Source organism: Borostomias antarcticus, assembly GCF_949987555.1.
Source record: "Borostomias antarcticus genome assembly, chromosome: 13".
Classification (NCBI taxonomy): domain Eukaryota; kingdom Metazoa; phylum Chordata; class Actinopteri; order Stomiiformes; family Stomiidae; genus Borostomias; species Borostomias antarcticus.
Window position 1 is genome coordinate 20,373,266 of NC_140246.1, and position 24,186 is coordinate 20,397,451.

At 44.6% G+C, this 24,186-nt stretch overlaps 2 protein-coding genes across 3 annotated transcripts in view; one reads left to right on the forward strand and one right to left on the reverse strand.

The window, feature by feature from the left end:
- Positions 1-1,685: 1,685 nt before the first annotated feature.
- Positions 1,686-6,256, forward strand: cdkn1d (cyclin-dependent kinase inhibitor 1D). Of its 2 annotated transcripts, XM_084447526.1 has the most exons (4): positions 1,690-1,783; positions 2,127-2,261; positions 4,172-4,686; positions 5,025-6,256. In XM_084447526.1, exons 3-4 carry the CDS (start codon positions 4,182-4,184, stop codon positions 5,081-5,083), a joined length of 564 nt encoding a protein of 187 aa, XP_084303652.1. In that variant the 5' UTR covers positions 1,690-1,783; positions 2,127-2,261; positions 4,172-4,181; the 3' UTR covers positions 5,084-6,256. The 2 variants fall into 2 exon arrangements, with proteins under 2 accessions (XP_084303651.1, XP_084303652.1); XM_084447525.1 differs by lacking the exon at positions 2,127-2,261 and having other exon boundaries at positions 1,686-1,783.
- A 3,675-nt stretch (positions 6,257-9,931) lies between these two features.
- slc37a3 (solute carrier family 37 member 3) overlaps positions 9,932-24,186 on the reverse strand; it is a 24,470-nt gene continuing 10,215 nt past the window's right edge. The window contains exons 7-14 of the mRNA XM_084447819.1: positions 21,208-21,304; positions 16,515-16,599; positions 16,109-16,317; positions 15,071-15,212; positions 14,248-14,349; positions 13,629-13,828; positions 11,627-11,692; positions 9,932-11,510 (exon numbers count right to left, since the gene is read on the reverse strand). Coding sequence (XP_084303945.1) covers positions 11,418-11,510; positions 11,627-11,692; positions 13,629-13,828; positions 14,248-14,349; positions 15,071-15,212; positions 16,109-16,317; positions 16,515-16,599; positions 21,208-21,304 — 994 coding nt within the window. The 3' untranslated portion in view covers positions 9,932-11,417. The remainder of the gene's footprint in view (positions 11,511-11,626; positions 11,693-13,628; positions 13,829-14,247; positions 14,350-15,070; positions 15,213-16,108; positions 16,318-16,514; positions 16,600-21,207; positions 21,305-24,186) is intronic.

Here is a 24,186-nt window from a genome sequence, read left to right on the forward strand (position 1 = left end):
CCTGATAGCTCATATGCCCTGTCCTGATAGCTCACAGTCTCAGCCCTGTCCTGATAGCTCATATGCTCTGTCCTGATATGTCCTGTCCTGATAGCTCATATGCTCTGTCCTGATATGTCCTGTCCTGATAGCTCATATGCCCTGTCCTGATAGCTCACAGTCTCAGCCCTGGCCCACCATGATGCCTCATACTGTATCTGATATCTGCATCTGCACTGAGTGATGTGGTTATCAGCTGTTGAGATGGTAAACAAAAACAATCAAACAAAACATCTTTATTTGTCATGCAGTGAGAGGCGACACACACACACACACACACACACACACACACACACACATGAAATGGCTGGAGCATCCACCAATGAAACTTCTCTCTGGGACATGGCTCCAGCTAACTGAGTATGAATAGTTGTGTAACTTCAGTCTGGAGAGGTTGAGCAGCTCAGACTGAGGGGCGTTGGCTGCTGGGGAGAATCACTGGATGATGTCACTAAGGCTGCAGCCATGACAACCCTGTTCAACACAATCACAAATCTGTGTGTTTATTCAAAGCTGTTTAGGGGGTCCGCGGGGACCGCAGCACCTATGTAGTTTTAATAGGCGGGGGAAAAAAAGAGTTCATGTGTAACATGTTTACACACACACACACACACACACATACACACACACACACACACACACACACACACCCCATCAGGTGGGTTAGAGCACAGATATGAATGAGCGATTTCAGAGGCCAGTGCAGTTTAGTTAAAGAAAAGTGTATATTTTCGTTTTACACATGGAAATAAAGAGTACCTTGCTAAAATATCTTTTTTTGGAGAGGGGGGTGGGGGGTATCAACTGACAGTAATTACGTTTTCAGAAGAAAAAGTTCAAATTTTGCTATGAAATAACCATGGTTATTTCTACCATTAGCTCAGATTCAGATTGTATTTGTCGAATATAGTGAAATGTTAACATGTTTGTAGTAGTGAAATGTTACTGCGGCTCCGTGGTGCTCTAATTACACAAAACCCCGTCCATGGGTCCCCCATTCGTATGTTAAATATGTTGGTATGTGAAGGTAGTTATAGTGAACAAAGACTTACCCTACAAACACTTGAATTATTAGCCCTTTTAAAAAGCATCCAATAATGGTTTATTATTATTTGCTTATTATTATTACAGCTTATTGTAGGCTGTTTAATTGATTATTTGTGTTTACATGGTTATATTTTGTTTTTATTGGTTTATTCAGGTTTATTTTATTGCGGGGCTCCCCTGTAAAACTCCCTTGTGATTCTCTTGTAAACTAAATGAAATAAATAGCATATAGGGCTATCATGCGCCAGCAGAGTAGACGTGTATGTGTAGTAGGCTATGACTGTTCATGTGCTATGTAACTGTTCATGAAAGTAGGCTTAAATGTCCTGCCAAAATGCTTTGTGCCAAACAACTTCCCAGCCTGTCGGTTGCTAGGGAGATCCTCCCCGGTAAATTAGTACCCTAATGGAAATTGCGGGAGAAAAGTAAAATGGAACTGAGCAGAACCCTCTGGTCACGTTGCATTTCAACGTGACTGTGGCTGCTGGAATGCTGCCCGGGCCAAGCGTGATGCAAGCACAACACGGGAATGTGTCACATTCAGGGGAAACGGCCCGTTATTCCAGGAGCTTTAACCTACTTCCTCAGTGAATGAGAGGTTCTCCAGGGGGCTGCAGTGGAACACGAAGTCAGCTGCGCAGAACGGATTTACGAACACGCCTGTCTACTTTACAGGGGCTTTTATGTTGAACACAAGGTAAGCAGGGGTGCTAATTTCTAATTAAGTAGGCCTATTTAAATTAATTAAAACGAAATGCTTTAGAATTGTCTTTGTGGCAAATGCATGAGTTTGAACACTTGTTTGCAAAACAAGTTATATGCGCATAGCATAGCCTACCACTTCTGCTTCATTGCTGTGGCAATAGGCAACAATGAAAATAGGCAACAATGAAACTAGAGATAGTCGATAGTGGCTGTTTACGTCACTCCTGGTTGTTTACTCGGGGTTGTTTACGTCTTGGCTGAGGCCCAGCCCACCGACGGGTGATCTTTATCACGTGGTTGAATAGCTGGAGTTGGGACGTCCCATTGCCTTCTAGGTTCATAACAAACACGTCGGAGACTGGGAGCCAGAAAGCTGGAACTGAACTGAACTCGCCCGGAGAGACGCAGCATATCAGCGCGACATCTTTGAGATTTGACAGATAGCCTACGTGCGTTCCTGGACGTTTATGGTGAGCCATGCTAACTGTACCTATACCTATTCAATTATATAGTTATACGCATTCTTGGATAATCGTTATCATTCGATATTGTCATTTGTTAGGCTAGCTGATTTGTTTCAACTTAGAATGCAATGCCTTAATATTCTAATCTACTGATAGGCCTACATTATTATTTAAAAGTATACAGGGCCATAGTTAAATAGTAGGCTATCATAGTATTATGGAAGAGGTCGTATGTTTTGTAGTAAGTAGCCTATTTGAATTATAAACATCCAGAATGATGGTGTTTTTGTCTCGCATCTCATTGACTTACATCCCGCAGTAGGCCGTGAAGTGGTGGAGTTAGTTATGCTATATCTTTTGAGAGTTTCGATTCTTGTTTATAAGCTGTTAGAAGAAGCTCTGCGCTGTTTCCTTGTGTTTGGGGGAGTTTCAACGCTTTTTTCTCGCTGCCTATTTAGCAGAAGTGGGTCAGATTGAGCGGAGATGTCAGTGTTTTTGTCGGACTCCTGCAACCTGATCTGCAGGCCGCGCCCACTTTTCGACGAAAACAACTTTCACTCGGGAAAGACAGGGACAGGCTGATGAATCAAGCAAAACTTGGTAGAAGTCGGAACACAGTTCATTATTGTTACATGCACGCCTTGTAGCCAAGCTTATACATTATTAAATGCAGAATTTAAAAAAATCTGTCAGTCCCGATATTCTATCGTGATGGGTGTGTTATATAACACATATAGCTGCTATTATACAACGGTATATATCCGGTCCATTGTCTCTGTTGGTCGGTTTGCATTAAAATATAAAATAAAGGGATATTTAATAATCATGTTGACGAGCCTACATGTCCTGTCATGGACTTTAAGTATTTCTCAGTATTCAGTATTCATTCTCAGTATTCAGTATTCATTCTCAGTATTCAGTATTCATTCTCAGTATTCATTTTTGCGCAGCCAGGCCTAGCGCCATATTCCAGAGTTGAGGACAGGCCTTTCTGTCTGCTATCTTTACTGGCCTTCATGTAAATACATTCCAATACGCGCTCTGACACGATGCATGCATTTATAGCCGTTTCCGAGACGTGCGGTGGTGGTGGTGGTGGTGTGTGTGTGTGTGTGTGTGTGTATGGGGGGGGGGTGTTGCTCTGCTGTCACACTGCCTAACGATTCCGCTGATAATCAGCCAGATTCATTGGCAGCCGGGCAGCACTGACGCACCTTAGTTTTATGGTTGTCCTCCCCGTAACGGTGGCTGATAGCAGGACTGACTGTTAGGACGGCGCGGAAAACTCTATCTAAAGGAGGCAAGATTATTTTTTTTTAACGAACTTTGAGTGCCTGTGAGAAAAAGGAGGGTTGAGAAGCGGGCTCTTCTGACAGAACAAAGTCCTTCACTGACCCATCATAGGCAGCTATTAATCTCTCCAATTTAAATGTGAATTTTACTCAGCAAAAAGCCACAGGGACATTCCTGAAATCCTACGTCCCTCTATCACACTGTCTGGGGAGTACAGGGTCCAGGTGAAACATTCAGCATTTCCTGCGTGGCTGTTTCCTAGTGACCTCTGTGACCTCTACGATGACCCCCGAGCCTGGCAGGTGTTCTGGTTCTAGAACGTTCCGTATTTATGTGGTGTGATTCTGGTTACCGCCACCTCGTTACCGAGGGGGTTAAGGCACATGTGCGTTTGATCACATAAAACTCTACAGACCTCAGGACTGCAAATGCTGAGTAGGATTTCAATGTGTGTGTGTGTGTGTGTGTGTGCAGTCCATTGTGTGTGTGTGTGTGTGTGTGTGTGTGCAGTCCATAAAAGCTGGGGTAACACCTCATAGAAAACCCCCAGGCTCTAACCCCCCCCCCTCTCTCTCTCTCTCTCTCTCTCTCTCTCTCTCTCTCTCTCTGTGATCCTCCCTCAGGGACATTGACATGGCTTCTTCTTCATCATCGTCATCATCGTCTTTGCTGTCGGAGCGGGTCGAAGGTCCGGGGTCCGTGGAGGAGGTGAGGCTAGGCGCCGGCCCGGTGAGGAGGAGCCTGTTCGGCCCGGTGGACCACCAGCAGCTGCAGCAGGACTTCCAGAGGCTGCTGAGCGTCAGCGTGGCCGAGGCCAACCAGCGCTGGAGCTACGACTTCCAGAGCGACCGGCCGGCCTGCGGCTCCGCCGTGGAGTGGGAGGAGCTCCGGTGCCAGGACGTGCCCGCCTTCTACCGCAGCTGCCTGGTGAAGAGGGGCGGAGCCGGCGCGGCGGCAGGCGCGGGCGCGGCCCGGAGGATGACCGAGCGGTGGTGCCAGCCGGAGTCGCCGGCCTCGTCCTGCGGTTCCGGGGAGGAGTACCTGGAGGTCACCACCAGGGGGTGCTACAGGATCCAGAGGCCAGAGAAGATGACCGCCAGCCTGAAGGTTGTCAGACGCAGACAGGCCTCCATCACAGGTGAGCCACCATGATCCTGGACCTGGTCACTAGGGGGCTGGGAGAGGGTCAGGCTAGCGGTGCTCTGCATGCCTGCTAAAACATTCGGTTGGTTGGCGTAAGCAGGTCAGTGGGTCATATAAATGTAATGGGAATCACAAGCCCCTTGGATCTGATGGGTGTCTGTGCCAAGGAACAACATGTTCCACCGAGGTGGTAACTCAAGTCCCTGGCTCTGTGTAATGTTGTAACACCTGTTTTCTCACTCTCTCTCCTCCCTGTCACTCTCACTCTCTCCCTCTCCCTCCCTCCCTCTCTCTCTCCCTCTCTCCCTCTCTCTCTCCCTCTCTCATCCGCAGACTTCTTCTCTGTGAAGAAAAGGAAGTTCCTGCATCACAAGCTTCCCTCTTGGCAGTAGACTCGGCTCCAGCCGCAGAGCGCCACCTAGTGGACAAGCTCCTCTAGTAAATCACCTCTCGTAAAGAATATGATCATATCCTAACATATGTAGCAAACCTAACTGACTGTCCTAAAAGCTCACACAAGATGAGCTGTAAAACCTACCTTAACTTTCTCTCAGAGCCAGAGAAAAGTTTGTTCATAGATACAGTACGGATACAATATATGTATGTATGTATGTATAACGTTTCATTTATATTTTCCAAGCTTATATTTTTTTCTAAGCTTTTGATCATACTGTGAAATAATTCAAGCATACTCTCATCTGAACTTAGCAACAGGTGTCCATGTTTGAAGAGACTCTAGCAGCTGTCAAGTCTCTGTCAGCTGCACCCTGGGTAGTATTCCTTAGCTCTGAACATCAGGGGCAACCCAGGTGATTTGGGCGTGTTAGATGTAAGCAAAGCTTATCACAAAGTAAGAGGTATTAGTAGACACACCTGCCACACCCCTAAACTATGCCCTGGGTATACAGCCTACTATCCAGGCCTAGCCCTAACCCTGGCCTAGCCCTAACCCTGGCCTAGCCCTAACCCTGGCGTCACCTACTATCCAGGCCTAGCCCTAACCCTAGCCTAGCCCTAACCCTGGCCTAGCCCTAACCCTGGCTTCACCTACTATCCAAACCTAGCCCTAACCCTGGCTTCACCTACTATCCAGGCCTAGCCCTAACCCTGGACTAGCCCTAACCCTGGCTTCACCTACTATCCAAACCTAGCCCTAACCCTGGCTTCACCTACTATCCAGACCTAGCCCTAACCCTGGCTTCACCTACTATCCAGGCCTAGCCCTAACCCTGGCCTAGCCCTAACCCTGGCTTCACCTATACAAGCCTAAACACTCCATCCCTTTCTCCATTGGATTCCCTTCCATAGGCCTGTTGAGAGAGCAGAATATATTCCTTTTTTTCTTGGTATTATTTTCTTTCTAGGGTTGTACAGAGTATATGATCAGTAGTAACAGGATGAGTACATTTGCTATGCTTTGTTAGCTCAAAGCCTTTTAACAATGTAGCATGTCTATACCTTGTATAATGGCAACTGCTAGGTTTTGAAGCGCTAGGTTGTGAAGCGCTAGGTTGTGAACACGCTAGGTTGTGAACACACTTTTCTTCATGAAGGGAGTAAGGCCTTGACAGGAGTGGGGTTGTTGTAGCTCACAGGGGGCTGGGGGGGTCAGACTGACAGCCTGATAGTTGGGGGGGGTTGACCTTGGGCTGGGGAAGGGGGGGGGGGGTGGGGGCTAGGGGGGGTTGGGATTGCTTTGATGAAGTGTTGAGTTGTGACACATTTCCATTGTTGTGTGTTTGAGTGTGTTTGAGGTTTCACACATTGTAAATAGGCTTTTGTGGCAGCTGAGGCAATTGACCAAAGAGGAAGAGGTACACCATTAGAGTGAACGAGAAAAACAAAGAAATAACAGTATCTAGACACTGACTGACGTTAAGAGGTTCCCAAACCTTCTAGTAGCTCCAGACGTCTCTGTTAAATACCTGTCATACCGTATATTACAGGTTAATACTGTATATTACAGGTTAATACCGTATATTACAGGTTAATACCGTATATTACAGGTTAATACCATATATTACAGGTTAATACCGTATATTACAGGTTAATACTGTATTTTACAGGTTAATACCGTATATTACAGGTTAATACCGTATATTACAGGTTAATACTGTATTTTACAGGTTAATACCGTATATTACAGGTTAATGGGATGAACACACTGGCCAGCCTTCTTTAGTCCTATCTGCAATAAGCTAAACGACAGTGGCTCAGTGTATCAAACAACAATTGAGTTTGTTTTTAATAGAAGAGTATTTGGACGAATAGCCATAATCCTGAATGTCTACCTACCTCACTGAGCGATTGGCAAGAATGTTTGAAGCTGCAGTATGTAAGATTTTCATAAGATTTTAAACATTTAAATATTGCTATGATAAATCGAGAGAGATAATTTGTTGAGTTCCTCTGTCAAAACCACGTGTTTAGAGTCAGCTGTTGGCTCTGCTGCAGCAATTATAATAATTATTACAATTTGGTGTCGGGTCGACACCCGATCATAACCAAAAATAAAGAAGCTTGGAGGTGTGGCCACGCCTGAGTCAAAGTGGACCTGCGTGCTGAAGTGAAATCAGTAATATGGGGCATCCCTCTATGGCCTTATGGGAACCCCAAATTCACAAATCGTGAGAGAGAAGCAGACTGAATGTACCTTTAGAAGTTACCTACTGCAGCTTTAAAGAAACATTATAAAATAGAAAAAACTAAACTTAAAGCAAAGCCCCTCAGAGATGGAGGAGGCAGAGTCACTAAGAACCCATTCTCTCTGACTGGCCAGTGCCTCAGCATCCATAGAGTGAATGTGGTCTCTCTCAGAGTGAGGGTGGTCTCTCTGCATCATCAGGGTGGTCTCTCTCTGTGTCTGTATATAATCAGGTCAACACACATTGGTAATGTATTTACACACATGACCTCACCGATTTTTAATGAAGTGTATTATGTTTCATAATTTAAGAGATCCTTTATTGTTTTGTTTCTTTTCCTGTGTGTTTGAGTGTCTGTCTTTCAGCGTGTTCAGAACAAACTTTAAAAGTATATATTATTAACTTATTTTGACGTTGTATCTCATTGTGTAGGGAAATAATTACAAATGCCCTTCTGGTATAACTAACTGATTGTGTATTGTTTCAAACTGTCTTTGCACTACTGCAGAATATGACTATATTTCTAGAACCGTCTAGGAGTGTCCTCAGATAGGACAAGGCCTCAGACCTAGGAGTGTCCTCAGTTAGGACAAGGCCTCAGACCTAGGAGTGTCCTCAGTTAGGACAAGGCCTCAGACCTAGGAGTGTCCTCAGACCTAGGAGTGTCCTCAGTTAGGACAAGGCCTCAGACCTAGGAGTGTCCTCAGACCTAGGAGTGTCCTCAGATAGGTCAAGGCCTCAGACCTAGGAGTGTCCTCAGACCTAGGAGTGTCCTCAGACCTAGGCCACATCAGGCCAAAACCAACCAGCTTTTCTAACTCACCTCTCACAGGTATATATAATTTACCTGTCATGTGTATCAAAACATTATATGCTGTATATGCATGGACGGTTGGTAACTGAATGGTTTTGATCATGTTATGCTAAATTGATATAGGTGCAGTATAATTGTATGGGAACAAAATAATTTACTTTTATTTGGTTTGGTTTATATTTTGAAAAAGTGTATAGAAAATGATTCAATCACTGATTTTGGTGCAGTGTTGACTTTTTTGATATTGTTTATTTCTTTGAACATGCTAATAAATGATATTTATATATCATACCACTGCATCTTCTGGTTTTCACTTATATCCAACAGTAGAATCAAGTCTCTTAAATAATTTAACTTTCTGTTTTGTCAAAAAGAGAATATTTTCTGATTTGGGAGCCCAATCTGGCTGGAGTAAAATATCATGTCAAATCCAAATGCACTCCAATACTCCAGAGTACTATTTTGAGAGATCGTGACATAATCTGCATGGAATAACATGGAATTCACGATTTCCCATAAAAGGACATCAGTGTGTGAATGGTACAAATACATGGCACAAGACCAGACCAGACATGCCTTCTCAATTTTGGGGGAGTGGGCCAACAGTTTGAGCGGGAAAAAAGCACCAATAGGAACTGCGTCACAACCATCAGAACCTTTCTGTAATCAAGGGCTCCACCTGGTGGTGTAGAGTCGATATGACACGTTTATGGTTCCAGAGTCCATCCACACACTGGCCATGCCGTTCAGAGCCTTCCATGCAAGCGCCTTCCTCGCTTTAAGGTTTTGCTCGGACGAGTTGACCCATGAGCCCAGGTATGTGAAGTCATGACTTCTTTCAGAGCAGTGCCTCCTGTTGCCATTAGGGGTGGATGGTCCGGGACGCAAGATTACTTTTCGCAACCCAGTTTAGCAAGAACACCATAGAGTTTAGGGTTAGGGTTAAGGTTAGGGGTTAGGGTCTTCCTTAACCCTAAACTCAATGGTGTTATCGCTAAACTGGGTTGCGAAACGCGTAGACGCGTCCGGGACAATGTTATAGGTGATGACCTCGGTTTTCTTGGCATTTACCCTGAGACCAACCTCGGCACTCTGTCTGTACTCTGCACAGGCGGAGCTCAAACAGCAGCCAACCGAGGTCGACGCAAAGTTACCTAGTGGAAATTGGAACGACCCAAAGCTATCTACGGCATGGAATTAACTGAAAATGATCTCCATCAGTCAAAAACATCATAGGTAAGTCGAGGCCCTTGTTCAAAAATTCCAGAATATCCCTTTAAAAACAAAGTGGCACACCCTCAGTGACCTGACACAGCGACACACCCACAAATCCACAGAAATGTCTCTACCGTGGCTCAACCACACCACGCCACACCTTCAGTCACTCAGCCGCATCACTAGCAACTCATGACTAAACTGGCACTGCCGTGGTTCAAGCACACAACGCTACTGCTGTAGTAGCAACTCATGACAACTAGAGGTAGGACCACTCCAGACCAGTAACAGGTCACAAAACAAATCCAACAAGTAAGAAGAATGTCCCTCAGATTCCTGAAAGTGGTGTACTAAGGCGTGGAGTGACCTCATACTCCTTGGTGAGGTCACGGTGCCCTGTGATGTGGGGGGGGGGGGGCTGTGTGACAGACAAACACACAACAGGCAGGAGCCAAGCTGCAAAAATCTCAGTTTATTGTCTTAAAATCTCAAGAATTATTTACATCGGCTGAAAGTGCAAATACACAAAAAAAACATAAATCACAGACAAATTAAGAACATTTACATTCTAGAGAGATTAAATTATGCATTGTTTCATGATCTTGGCAGGACCCATGTCAGCTGGCACCTGCCAATAAAACCAGTCTATCCCATAATAGTTATCAAACAGAAGTGGTTGCTGAGGAGACTATGTCTCCTGGTGATTACCAGGAGTTAATATGTAGATAGCAAGTCAATTTTACAGTTTACAGTCATTTACAGCTCAGTATGGATGTTCCTCAGACAATGACAGGCAGGCAGGTGAGATTTCAAGAATGTTTTACAGATGATAGCATGTGTTTGTGTTTTAAGTCTGATTTCTCTAGAAGCATCTATTGAGTCCCTATGATTCTCACCACCCCAGTAAACAGGTTAGGAATGACAGTCAGTAACTTGATGGCTTAAGGGGTCTCTTAAGAACAAACACACACCCTCATACACATATACACAAACACACACCCTCACACACATACACACATACAGTACACACTGTCACACCACCCCACCCTCTAAAAGGACAGTTCAACAGTAGTGGTTCTGCCCACATCCCCTTAAAGGGACAGTTCAGCAGTAGTGGTTCTGCCCATATCCCCTTAAAGGGACAGTTCAGCAGTAGTGTTTCCAGAGAGAATGCTGCCCAGCTTTAGGGTTAGAAGTCAACCATTCCTTTCTGTTAGGGTTGCTAGTGACGCTAACAGCTGCGTTGCTAGTGATGCTAACGGGGTTGCAAGTGATGCTAACAGCAGGGCTGCTAGTGATGCTAACAGGGCTGCTAGTGATGCCAACAGCAGGGCTGCCAGTGATGCTAACAGGGTTGCTAGTGATGCTGACAGGGCTGCTAGTGATGCCAACAGCAGGGCTGCTAGTGATGCTAACAGGGTTGCTAGTGATGCTAACGGGGTTGCAAGTGATGCCAACAGCAGGGCTGCTAGTGATGCTAACAGGGTTGCTAGTGATGCTAACAGGGTTGCTAGTGATGCTAACAGGGCTGCTAGGGATGCCAACAGGGTTGCTAGTGATGCTAACAGGGCTGCTAGTGATGCCAACAGCAGGGCTGCTAGTGATGCTAACAGGGTTGCTAGTGATGCTAACAGGGTTGCTAGTGATGCTAACAGGGCTGCTAGGGATGCCAACAGGGTTGGTAGTAATGCTAACAGCAGGGCTGCTAGTGATGCTAACAGGGCTGCTAGTGATGTTAACTTGAAATATCCCAGGAATCAGCAGGGGTCTAGATGATAACGTAACTGTTGAAAATGTTGAGCCATTAATTTAAACACTAGAGGGAAATCACATTGCTGGTCCAGGATGGGCCTCCAGGGACAAACCTCACACCCTGCTGCTTCTGAAGAGTGTTTCTGATCAAAGTATGTGCACGCATCGGTCAGAGCCCTAACCCTCCATCTCCCAGCAGAACATTCTGAGGTAGTCCCTGAGGACCGGTGAAGAGGTGGAGGAGGAAGAGGAGGAGCTTGTGGGGGAAGGGGGGTAAACACGGCCTCTGTGGGTGAAGTCTCACAGCTGGTGTGTCTGGGCTTGTCTCTCTCTCCACATGGCTTGCAACTCACGGAAGATGAGAGGAAGGATGAACAACACGCTGCACCCTGTCTGTGAGAGGGACACAAATCAATCAATCAATCAATCAATCAATCAACCAATCAACCCACAACCAAGCACTGAATGGGGGTTAGGGTGAGGATATGCAGACAGCTGGTGAGTCTCACCATGATGACGAAGAAGTAGAAGACGCACATCCAGCCCAGCTTGCTCTCGATCAGAGACACCAGGTACTGAGGGACAGACACAGTATCATTCACCGTGCCTGAATAAGAGTGTGTGTGTGTGTGTGTGTGTGCATGTACTGTATGTGTGAGTGTGTGTGTGTGTGTGTGTGTGAGTGTGTGTGTGTGTGCAGTGACGCAACTAAGGGGAGTGCAGAGGGTGCAGTGCACCCGGGTGCCACAATGAGCGGGCGCCGGAGAGCTGGGGCGCCATTGAAGAGCAGGAGCGCTGACTGACTAACTATACGATTCATAAAGCTGCACTCCCTCACTCAGAACGGAGTTAACGTTAGCTGGAGAATAAATAGTAGTTAGTTGTTAACAATACCACCATGGATGGGAGAAAAAAGCTTTGAGGCGCCCAAAACCGAAAAAGAAAAATGCATAGAGAGGATACAGAAAAAAGATTGAGAACATCTCTGTCAAGTTGGATAACGTCAGCCAAATCAAGTGATGGAGGCGGGAATTCTAGGTAACCAGCTAGCTGACTTGCCTATTATTATAGCCTACTGTTATACCTATTATATTATACCTAGTAGTCAGTTATATAAAGTCATGATGACACAGTCGCATTGAGTGTTTTAACAAACTGTTAATTTGCTTTAAGCAACATCCCAATCAGATCAGATTTGAAAACATAGGGCAAATCGCAGAGAAGTATAGTTTTATAATCGAAATGGATAACATGACACAGGAGGAAATGGAAGAATCAGTAACACAATATGCCCTCTCAACAAGTGACGTTTCAAGAGACATCATGCAATAAATATATCCTGCAAGCCGTCTACTAAATGAAAATAGGTGCACAAAGGCAATAGATAAACTGAACTTCCTCTTAAAGCGAAATCTAGACTTACTTTTCCCTCATTTAATTGTAGCAGTCAGTCTTCCTGACCATGCCAGTGACAGTAGCATCCGCGGAAAGGTCCTTCAGTAAACTAAAGATCCTTAAAAATGACCTCCGTTCCACAATGGACAATGAGTGACTAAACACATCTGGCAGTCATATCTATAGAAAATAAAGTCGCACGCTCCACTCATTTTGATGAGATACTAGACAGATGGGAAAGCATGAAATCCAGACGCGTGAGGATCTAGGAGATAGACTAAAGATGAGACGAGGAAATTAGCCTAAATAATTTACAGGGGGATACAATAACTGACGTTTCCATATAGCCTACAATGGATTGTTGAGGATTAAAGAGTTTCTTTCTTATTATTGCTATTTTATTTTGTAACTGTAGGCTATAGGCTTTGAGGGAAAAAATTAGACAAAATACAAGTCAGTAGGCCTAGGCAGCCTCGCCTGCAGGCTAAATGTGTAAAATAAAATGTGTTAAGCACGCCTAACATGAAGGCCAATGTAAAAACGAACCGCTTTAAGAATAAATCAATCTGTCTGATATTGATCAACACTGCTGCGCTCCTGTCTTTTTCTTTTTTTTAGAGAGGGGGGGGCTTGGGGGGCGGGGCGCTAAATTGCGTGTGTGTGAGTGTGAGTGTGTGTGTGTGAGTGAGTGTGTGTGAGTGTGTGTATGTGAGTGTGTGTGAGTGTGTGTGTGTGTGTGTGTGTGTGTGTGTGAGTGTGTGTGTGTGAGTGTGTGTGTGTGTGTGTGAGGAGTGAGTGTGTGTGTGAGTGTGTGTGTGTGTGTGTGTGAGTGTGAGTGTGAGTGTGTGTGAGTGTGTGTGTGTGTGTGTGTGTGTGAGGAGTGAGTGTGAGTGTGTGTGTGAGTGTGAGTGTGTGTGTGTGAGTGTGTGTGTGTGTGTGTGTGTGTGAGTGTGTGTGTGTGTGTGTGAGTGTGAGTGTGTGTGTGTGAGTGTGTGTGAGTGTGTGTGTGTGTGTGTGTGTGTGTGTGTGTGTGTGTGTGAGTGTGTGTGTGTGTGTGAGGAGTGAGTGTGTGTGTGTGTGTGTGTGTGTGTGTGTGTGTGTGAGTGTGTGTGCTACCTGTCCTCCAGCCGCTCCTATGCTCCCAGTGCCGTCCACTATGCCGGTGACGGTGGCCAGGGCCTTCTGACTGCCCCGCAGGGCCTGCTGCCGGCCCAGGTCAGCGGAGATGGCCGAGCTGATCATGTTGGACGGACCGCCGATGAAGAAGCCTGTAGAAGCCAGCAGGGCGGCGTTCACCACCTGGTCATTAGGAGAGTCTGAGAGAGGAGAGGAGAGAGAGAGGAGGAGAGAGAGGAGACAGAGGGGAGGAGAGGAAAAGAGAGGAGATGAGAGGAGATGAGATAGGAGGAGAGAGGAGATGAGAAGAGAGGGAGGAGAGGAGAGGGAGGAGAGGAGGAGAGGAGAGGAGAGGAGAGGAGAGGAGAGGAGAGGAGAGGAGAGGAGAGGAGAGGAGAGGAGAGGAGAGGAGAGGAGAGGAGAGGAGACCAGAGGAGAGGAGAGGAGAGGAGAGGGGACCAGAGGAGAGGAGAGGAGAGGGGACCAGAGGAGAATGGGGGAGAGGAGAGGAGAGTTATAGTTATTAGATATTGATCACGTTGGTAGTAATGATGATAGTGTAGTGGTGATATTGATGGTTCTCTTGTGTGGTACTCGGGGGTGAGGCTGCTCTACTCACGGCTGTACCCCACCAGAGACCCCATGGCCAGCAGCAGACTCACAGCCAGGACCGGAGATCTCTTCCCCAGCCAATCAGAGAGCAGGCCCTGGACCGTCCCCCCTGGACAGAGACACATTCAACACCTGCATCTCCCTAATGGTAAATGGCCTGCACTTATATAGCGTTTTTATCCAAAGTGCTTTACAATGGCCTCTCATTCACCCATTCACACACACATTCACACACCAGTGGAGGCAGCTGCCATGCAAGGTGCTAGCCTGCTCTTTGGGAGCAATTTATGGTTCAGTGTCTTGCCCAAGGACACTTCGACATGTGGGCAGGAGGAGCCGGGTTTCGAACCGCCGACCCCTGCGGTCATTGGACGACCCGCTCTGCCTCCTGGGACACAGCCGTCCCCAGCGTCTTTGGAGCTGAGCTGACCCGTGTGGAGCTGACCTGACCTGTGTGGAGCTGACCTGACCTGACCTGTGTGGAGTTGACCTGACCTGACCTGTGTGGAGTTGACCTGACCTGACCTGTGTGGAGCTGACCTGACCTGTGTGGAGCTGACTTGACCTGTGTGGAGTTGACCTGACCTGACCTTTGTGGAGTTGACCTGACCTGACCTGTGTGGAGTTGACCTGACCTGACCTGTGTGGAGTTGACCTGACCTGACCTGTGTGGAGCTGACTTGACCTGTGTGGAGTTGACCTGACCTGACCTGTGTGGAGTTGACCTGACCTGACCTGTGTGGAGTTGACCTGACCTGACCTGTGTGGAGTTGACCTGACCTGACCTGCGTGGAGCTGACCTGACCTGACCTGCGTGGAGCTGAACTCACCCACGATGCCGCCCACGTCGTACCACACAGACAGACGGTCTGCCTGCGCCTCCTTCCAGCCAAAGTTACTGCTCAGGTAGAACGGCAGCCAGAAGAAGAAGGAGTAGTTGACCAGCTTCAGACATGCATAGGCTAGGGAATACTGGGCGAGAGAGAGAGAGAGAGAGAGAGAGAGAGAGAGAGACAGTCAGTATCATTAAGAGAGAAGGGGGGAGAGAGAGAGAGAGAAGGGGGGGAGGGAGAGAGAAGGGGGGAGAGAGAGAGAACTGGAGGGAGAGAGAGAGAAGGGGGAGAGAGAGAGAGAGGACGGGGGGGAGAGAGAAAGAGGGGGGGAGAGAGAGAGAGAAGGGAGAGAGAGAGAGAGAAGGGAGAGAGAGAGAGAGAAGAGAGAGAGAGAAGGAAGGGAGAGAGAGAGAGAGAAGGGAGAGAGAGAGAGAGAAGGGAGAGAGAGAGAGAGAGAGAAGGGAGAGAGAGAGAGAGAGAGAAGGGAGAGAGAGAGAGAAGAGGAGAGAGAGAGAGAGAAGGGAGAGAGAGAGAAGAGAGAGAGAGAGAGAGAGAGAGAGAAGGGAGAGAGAGAGAGAGAAGGGAGAGAGAGAGAGAGAGAGAGAAGGGAGAGAGAGAGAGAGAGAGAGAGAAGGGAGAGAGAGAGAGAGAGAGAAGGGAGAGAGAGAGAGAGAGAGAGAAGGGAGAGAGAGAGAGAGAGAGAGAAGGGAGAGGGAGAGAGAGAGAAGGGAGAGAGAGAGAGAGAGAGAAGGGAGAGAGAGAGAGAAGAGAGAGAGAGAGAAGGGAGAGAGAGAGAAGGGAGAGAGAGAGAGAGAGAGAGAGAGAGAAGGGAGAGAGAGAGAGAGAGAGAGAAGGGAGAGGGAGAGAGAGAGAGAGAGAGAGAGAGAGAAGGGAGAGAGAGAGAGAGAGAGAGAGAAGGGAGAGAGAGAGAGAGAGAGAAGGGAGAGAGAGAGAGAGAGAAGGGAGAGAGAGAGAGAAGGGAGAGAGAGAGAAGGGAGAGAGAGAGAGAAGGGAGGGATTAACAGAGAGCCTCACAGGCAGGACTCCAGGCAGACAGAAGGCCTGGCAGAAGCTGATGGCTCGGGGAGCGTCCTGCTGCTCTTCGTCCTGCTGCTGGACGGAGTAGTACCCTCCCTCACCCTCCTCCTCTTCCTCCTCCTCCTCTTCATCACTCATCAGAGGTCGGTGGCTGTCTGTGTCCGTCTCCACTGGCCCTAGACTGGTCTCACACTCCACACTCAGACCTGAACCACACACACACACACATACACACACATACGCACATGCACAAACACACACGCATACGCACACACACACACACGCAAATCAATAATCAAAGAGTGAAGTGCAGGACGGAACATTTGAGAATCCGGTGAACGGTGCTGTGCACAGCAGATGATGCCAGGCCAGGGGGAGAACCAGAACCAGAACCAGAACTTACCCACTTCCTTGGGAGAGGTGAGGAGACCAAAGAACACCACCACACCCCCCGCAAACTGTACGACCGAGGTGACCAGGAAGGCATACTAAACAAACACACACACACGCACACCAGACAGTGTCATACTATAACCAATGTTTATCTTAACTGATTAGGTTATTATGGGGTGTGAAAAGTGCCACTTTGGTTGCTTGTTCAAAGCTTACTTACAACGTGTATGTATGTATGTGTGTATGTATATACATACACACACATACACACACGTTCGCGTTAACCAGCGCAGCTCACTACAAAACAACGCGCACATGCGCGGTAGTTCGATCGTGCTTTAAGTGAATGGGGGAGCTCACGTGACCGAATAAGTGCGTTGTGAGCTCAGTGTTGCGTATGTATGTGCGTCTGTCACGTGTACCACGAAGGGTTGCTTGTTCAAATATTAGATAATATTTAAATATTAGATTAGAAATATTAGACAAACTTCAGATTCCAAAATCGAGTTAGGATTGAAAGACAGTCCAGCTGAAAAGGTCTCATCAGTCTCACGACCACCATGTCATCTGTACTTCCAAGGTATGGAGACACCGTTGATCTCTCGTGAGCACAGGGACCTACTGAAGTCTAGCATCAAGTCATCCCGGCCTGTGAGAGCCTTTACAGCCCAAACCCAGACTACCACCAAAACAGATAACCAGCCTCACGTTACTGACCAACTGCCCAACAGTGAGAGTGAAAGCAGCAGGCCTCGTGAAGTCAGACCTACGCCATCCCCAGAGGCACTGCAACTGAGCTTTGAAGACAAACGTGCAATAATTGAACGTGGACTAAAACTCACCAGCCCAGAGAAATCTCTTAGAAAACCTTCAGATTCCAAAAAAAAGAACAGCTCAGCTGCAACTGAAACACAGAAAAAGGCTTTAGCAGGAAATCTGAGACAAAATAATTCTCCCGACAACTGGGGTTCTCCCAAACAAGTAATGATGTGTGTGAAAGCCTTCGAGCTGCATGCGGGCACTGCCAAAGACCTGAAGAAGAGATGTCACCCTGGAGCAAAGGTTCGCCCCTTCTCAAAAGTCTCTAAACAGGCTGCTGAGACCAGCATCCATCAACACTTCCAAGTCCAAATTTGGAAATCTTGATTGACTTGGAATCAGGGTTATAATAGTTTTGCTTTTTTCATTAGTTTTTATTTTTATATCGTTTTAACTTTTTGTGTTCAATTTCAGTTTAGTTTTCATTAGTTTTTAGAGCAGATTTGCTAGTTTAGTTTATTTTTTATTTTTTCATAATGCTTAGTTTTAGTTTATATTAGTTTCAGTATTAGTTTAGTTTTTTTTTTTCTGCGCTAGCCTCGTGAGACCATCCTGATCTCGTGAGCTCAAGTTGTTTCACTCTGTGCAAAACAAACCATCTGGCGCACGTCAGGTTACTTCTGCACAGGGACACAGCTAAAGAAATAATGGAGGATAGATTTAATATCCACCCAAAAAGACTAGGCTTATGTATGAAATGAAAAAGACTAAAACTAAGGACATTTTCTCTACAATTGTAGTTTATTTTAGTTAGTTTTGTAAACACACAATACAGTTTTAGTTAGTTATCGTTTTTTTGTAAAGCCTAGTTTTTATTTTTATTTCAGTTAACTAAAATGTTTTTTCACACCTAGTTTTCGTTTTTTAGTTAGTTTTCGTTAACTATAATAACCTTGCTTGGAATCTTGAAACATGACTATACAAGTTCAAATTCACACCAAAGCAAAATTATATCTCAAATAAACTAAAGCACCAGACTTTACATCCATGTCATACAGTATTCATTCTTTATTCAAGGACTTCATGATACAGTGCATTTCTTGCCCTTCGAATAGCACATAAAGATGTGATAGACTAGTGGGCCAGCCCGCATAATGTAAAAAATGTTGGAAAAAAAGAGAACCATCTGCCAGCCTTACTGCTACAATTAAATTACCACAGGGCCATTGGAAACATATTTAAGGTATATTGACTAGATGGGGTGTGCTTTCATTCAGAAGACCTTCTGGTTGTTCTGTCCAAATTTACATTTGTGCTTGTGTACTTGTGAACAAACCTGTGAACTATTAATGCTGAGTGCTCAGACAACACTAGCCCAGCTAAAGTTAATCCCAAAGGCAGTATGACAACATGGAAGTTGTCATTACTAGGGATGAATATTGTGCTCTTTTAGTTCTTGTAGTGGAGCTGTAAGGAGGGGGGAGGTTAGAACGATTCCAAGGGCCCTGCACTTCCAGGGGCCCCCATAAACCATTATTATTATAATTATTTTTTTTATTTTTTTTTATGATGATGATGATTCATTTTAATATTATTATTATCATAAGGTCTTGGTTTGGGGGGCCCAATATTATATTATTTTACAGGGCCCAAAATTTCTAACGGCACCCCTGAAAATGGCCCTCCATTTCCTGATCAGGTCAGCCCCAATGTGAGGGTCAGAAAGAGCAGCATGGTGGTCAGGCCCGGCATCTCCTTACAGCACGTTGCATCAGCTAATGTAGCGAGAGAAGTCTAAGATCATCTTCTGTGGGTTTATTTTATTACCTGTATACATTTCTTATACTTCCTTTGATTCTCAGACACATAGCCTCTAGATTCTTACCAGGAACTATTTGCCTCCCACATTGAAGACCCTTAGATGGTCACGTTAATCGAATTCAATTCGGTATATTATGTAGCTGTATCTAGCCAGCTCCATTGCTTTACAGTTTGGCTAGAGAAGACCGGTGTATTGAACGCGGTCAAACTCAGGCCTGCCAAGTTTGCCTGTAAGTCGGTGCTATTAAAATCACGTCACAACTGTATTCCCTGTGCAGTGACGTTACTCATTCAGAACCAGCCTCCATTATTTACATTATAGTCAAGTGTATGCCTGTAATCAGAGAGGAGCGCGTTATTCCCTCTAGCCTTAATGGTTTGTAAATGTTAGTGTCTATTGCAATATGGAGGTACATTATTATTTTCCATATGCTGTGTTCAAGAGGAGAGGTTTTGTTTCTGCAGTAATGACTTGGGGTGCTATTATCACAGTGCTTGTTGGGTCCAACTACATATTGTTTTTGATGTTATAGATGGACTGTGTACCAGCCTTCAGATTTGACTCCAACAACCTCATGGTCATGGCTCAGGGAAGTACTATCCAGCTGCAGCGTCGGAGAAGTGATTCCCTGAGGGAACAAGCCCAGAGGAGGAAGGAGAATTGCAGTTTGTTTTCTGTCGTGCAGTTGTCCCGAGTTGCCAGATGAACGTCCAGCTCTATACTGGGAGGAGCTGAGCTGGAGTGAGGACCGAGGGAGGCGATAGGCAGCTAGTAGCCAGGACCTCGACACCATCAGCCAGCTTTACACAGACTGATGCATTGCAATAGTAGAGTTGTAGAACATGTCATTTCTTATCATTTTGTTTATGTCAAAGACATATTACAGAGCGTTCATGCAAATGTATATGGCTAGTAATGTATATGGAAGATAGTTACAAAACCTCTACTCTCGAATACAGCATATGGAAAATAATAATGTACCTCCATATTGCAATAGACACTTGTTAACATTTACTAACCATTAAGGCTAGAGGGAATAACGCGCTCCTCTCTGATTACACGCATACACTTGACTATAATGTAAATAATGGAGGCTGGTGCTGAATGAGTAACGTTACTGCCCAGGGAATACAGTCGTGACGTGATTTTAATAGCACCGACAGGCAAACTGGGCAGGCCTTTGACCGCGTTCAATACACCGGTCTTCTCTAGCCAAACTGTAAAGTAATGGAGCTAGCTAGATACAGCTACATAATATACCGAGTTTAATTCGCATAATGTGACCATCTAACGTTACCCACACTCTTGTTAGACACTTCGCTAGCCTAGGCAATGATGAAACGTTAGCTGGGAAGCTAGTTAGCTTGCAGTAAAAGCCGATACATCTAAACAAAAAAACAAATTGATGTGCATAGATCTACCCACAAAGCATGGTCTTGTCATCTAACCACACCAATATTCATATTTTTAGTGCTATATTTACCATAGTCGTCTTCATTCTCTGAAGCGATGTACCGAAGTCATTCATTACGCAAGTCGAAACATAGACATACATACACACACTACTCAAGAGTGAAAACAGCAGCAACTCATTCTGTGACGTCACGCGGAAGTACGGTGGCTACCGCGCTTGCGCAAGCAGTTTCACATACAGCTGCGCTGGTTGGAGCGAACGTGTATGTATATGTATGTGTGTATGTATGTAGGCTATGTTAGATCTCATACATACACACACACACATACACACATGATCTTGTAATATTTGAACAAGCAACCCTTCGTGGTACACGTGACAGACAGACACACTGAGCTCACAACGCAAACACTCATTCGGTCACGTGAGCTCCCCCATTCACTTAAAGCGCGATCGAACTACCGTGCATGTGCGCGTTGTTTTGTAGTGAGCTGCGCTGTATAACACAAACGTGTGTGTATGTGTGTGTGTATGTATATACATACACACATACACACATACATACATGCACGTTGTAAGTAAGCTTTGAACAAGCAACCGAAGTGGCACTTTTCACACCCCATAGGTTATGACCATAGTAGATCTGTGAGGTGTGTGTGTGTGTGTGTGCGTGTGTGTGTGTGCGAGTGTGTGCGAGTGTGTGTGTACCTCGTATCCGTACTTGAGGACGCTGGAGGCCAGGAAGGCTCCCAGGATGTTCCCCACGGAGGCGCAGGCGCTCCACAGGCCGAACACGAACCCTCTCCTGGACCAGGGACACAACCTATTAACACTACACAACCTTTAAACACTACACACACCTTCAAAACTACACAACCTTTAAACACTACACAATCTATAAACACTACACAACCTTTAAACACTACAAACATATAAACACTACACAACCTATTAACACTACACAACCTATTAACACTACACAACCTATTAACACTACACAACCTATAAACACTACACAACCTTTAAACACTACACAACCTTTAAACACTACACAACCTTTAAACACTACACAACCTATTAACACTACACAACCTATAAACACTACACAACCTTTAAACACTACACAACCTTTAAACACTACACAACCTATTAACACTACACAACCTATAAACACTACACAACCTTTAAACACCACACAACCTTTAAACACTACACAACCTTTAAACACTACACAACCTTTAAACACTACACACACCTTCAAATACTACACAACCTTTAAACACTACACACACCTTCAACACTACACAACCTTTAAACACTACACATTTAAACACTACACACCTTAAACACTACACACCCTTTAAACACTACACAAACTTTAAACACTACACAATCTTTAAACACTACACAATCTATACACACTACACAACCTTTAAACACTACACAATCTATAAACACTACACAACCTTTAAACACTACAAACATATAAACACTACACAACCTATTAACACTACACAACCTATTAACACTACACAACCTTTAAACACCACACAACCTTTAAACACTACACAACCTTTAAACACTACACAACCTATAAACACTACACAACCTTTAAACACTACACAACCTTTAAACACTACACAACCTATTAACACTACACAACCTATAAACACTACACAACCTTTAAACACCACACAACCTTTAAACACTACACAACCTATTAACACTACACAACATTTAAACACTACACAACCTTTAAACACTACACAACCTTTAAACACTACACAACCTTTAAACACTACACAACCTATTAACACTACACAACCTATAAACACTACACAACCTTTAAACACCACACAACCTTTAAACACTACACAACCTATTAACACTACACAACCTTTAAACACTACACAACCTTTAAACACTACACAACCTTTAAACACTACACAACCTTTAAACACTACACAACCTATTAACACTACACAACCTATAAACACTACACAACCTTTAAACACTACAAACATATAAACACTACACAACCTATTAACACTACACAACCTATAAACACTACACAACCTTTAAACACTACACAACCTATTAACACTACACAACCTTTAAACACTACACAACCTTTAAACACTACACATTTAAACACTACACACCTTAAACAATACACAACCTTTAAACACTACACACCTTAAACACTACACACCCTTTAAACACTACACAAACTTTAAACACTACACAATCTTTAAACACTACACACCTTTAAACACTACACACACCTTCAACACTACACATTACCTTTAAACACTACACAACCTTTAAACACTACACACACCTTCAACACTACACACACCTTCAACACTATACACAAACACACCTTTAAACACTACACACACCTTAAACACTACACACACCTTCAACACTACACACACCTTCAACACTACACACACCTTCAACACTACACACACCTTAAACACTACACACACACCTTAAACACTACACACACCTTTAACACTACACACACACACCTTCAACACTACACACACACACCTTTAAACACTACACACACCTTTAAACACTACACACACCTTCAACACTACACAACCTTTAAACACTACACACACATTAAACACTACACAACCTTTAAACACTACACACACCTTCAAATACTACACAACCTTTAAACACTACACACACCTTCAAATACTACACAACCTTTAAACACTACACACACCTTCAACACTACACAACCTTTAAACACTACACAACCTTTAAACACTACACAACCTTTAAACACTACACAACCTTTAAACACTACACAACCTTTAAACACTACACAACCTTTAAACAATACACAACCTTTAAACACTACACAACCTTTAAACACTACACACCTTTAAACACTACACACCTTTAAACACTACACAACCTTTCAACACTACACAACCTTTAAACACTACACAACCTATAAACACTACACAACCTATTAACACTACACAACCTTTAAACACTACACAACCTTTAAACACTACACAACCTTTAAACACTACAAACCTATAAACACTACACAACTTATTAACACTACACAACCTATAAACACTACACAACCTTTAAACACTACACACACCTCTAAACACTACACAACCTTTAAACACTACACAACCTTTAAACACTACACACCTTTAAACACTACACAACCTTTAAACACTACACACCTTTAAACACTACACAACCTTTAAACAATACACCTTTAAACACTACACAACCTTTAAACACTACACACCTTTAAACACTACACAACCTTTAAACACTACACAACCTATAAACACTACACAACCTTTAAACACTACACAACCTTTAAACACTACACACCTTTAAACACTACACAACCTATAAACACTACACAACCTATTAACACTACACAACCTTTAAACACTACAAACCTATAAACACTACACAACCTATTAACACCACACAACTTATTAACACTACACAACCTATAAACACTACACAACCTTTAAACACTACACACACCTCTAAACACCACACAACCTTTAAACACTACACAACCTTTAAACACTACACACCTTTAAACACTACACAACCTTTAAACACTACACAACCTTTAAACACTACACAACCTTTAAACACCACACAACCTTTAAACACTACACAACCTTT

What these genes read in the sequence shown, in the direction of transcription:
- cdkn1d (XM_084447525.1), top strand. An exon ending in CAGACAGGCCTCCATCACAG is followed by an intron (nt 4,687 to 5,024) that starts GTGAGCCACCAT and finishes TCTCATCCGCAG; the next exon opens with ACTTCTTCTCTGTGAAGAAA.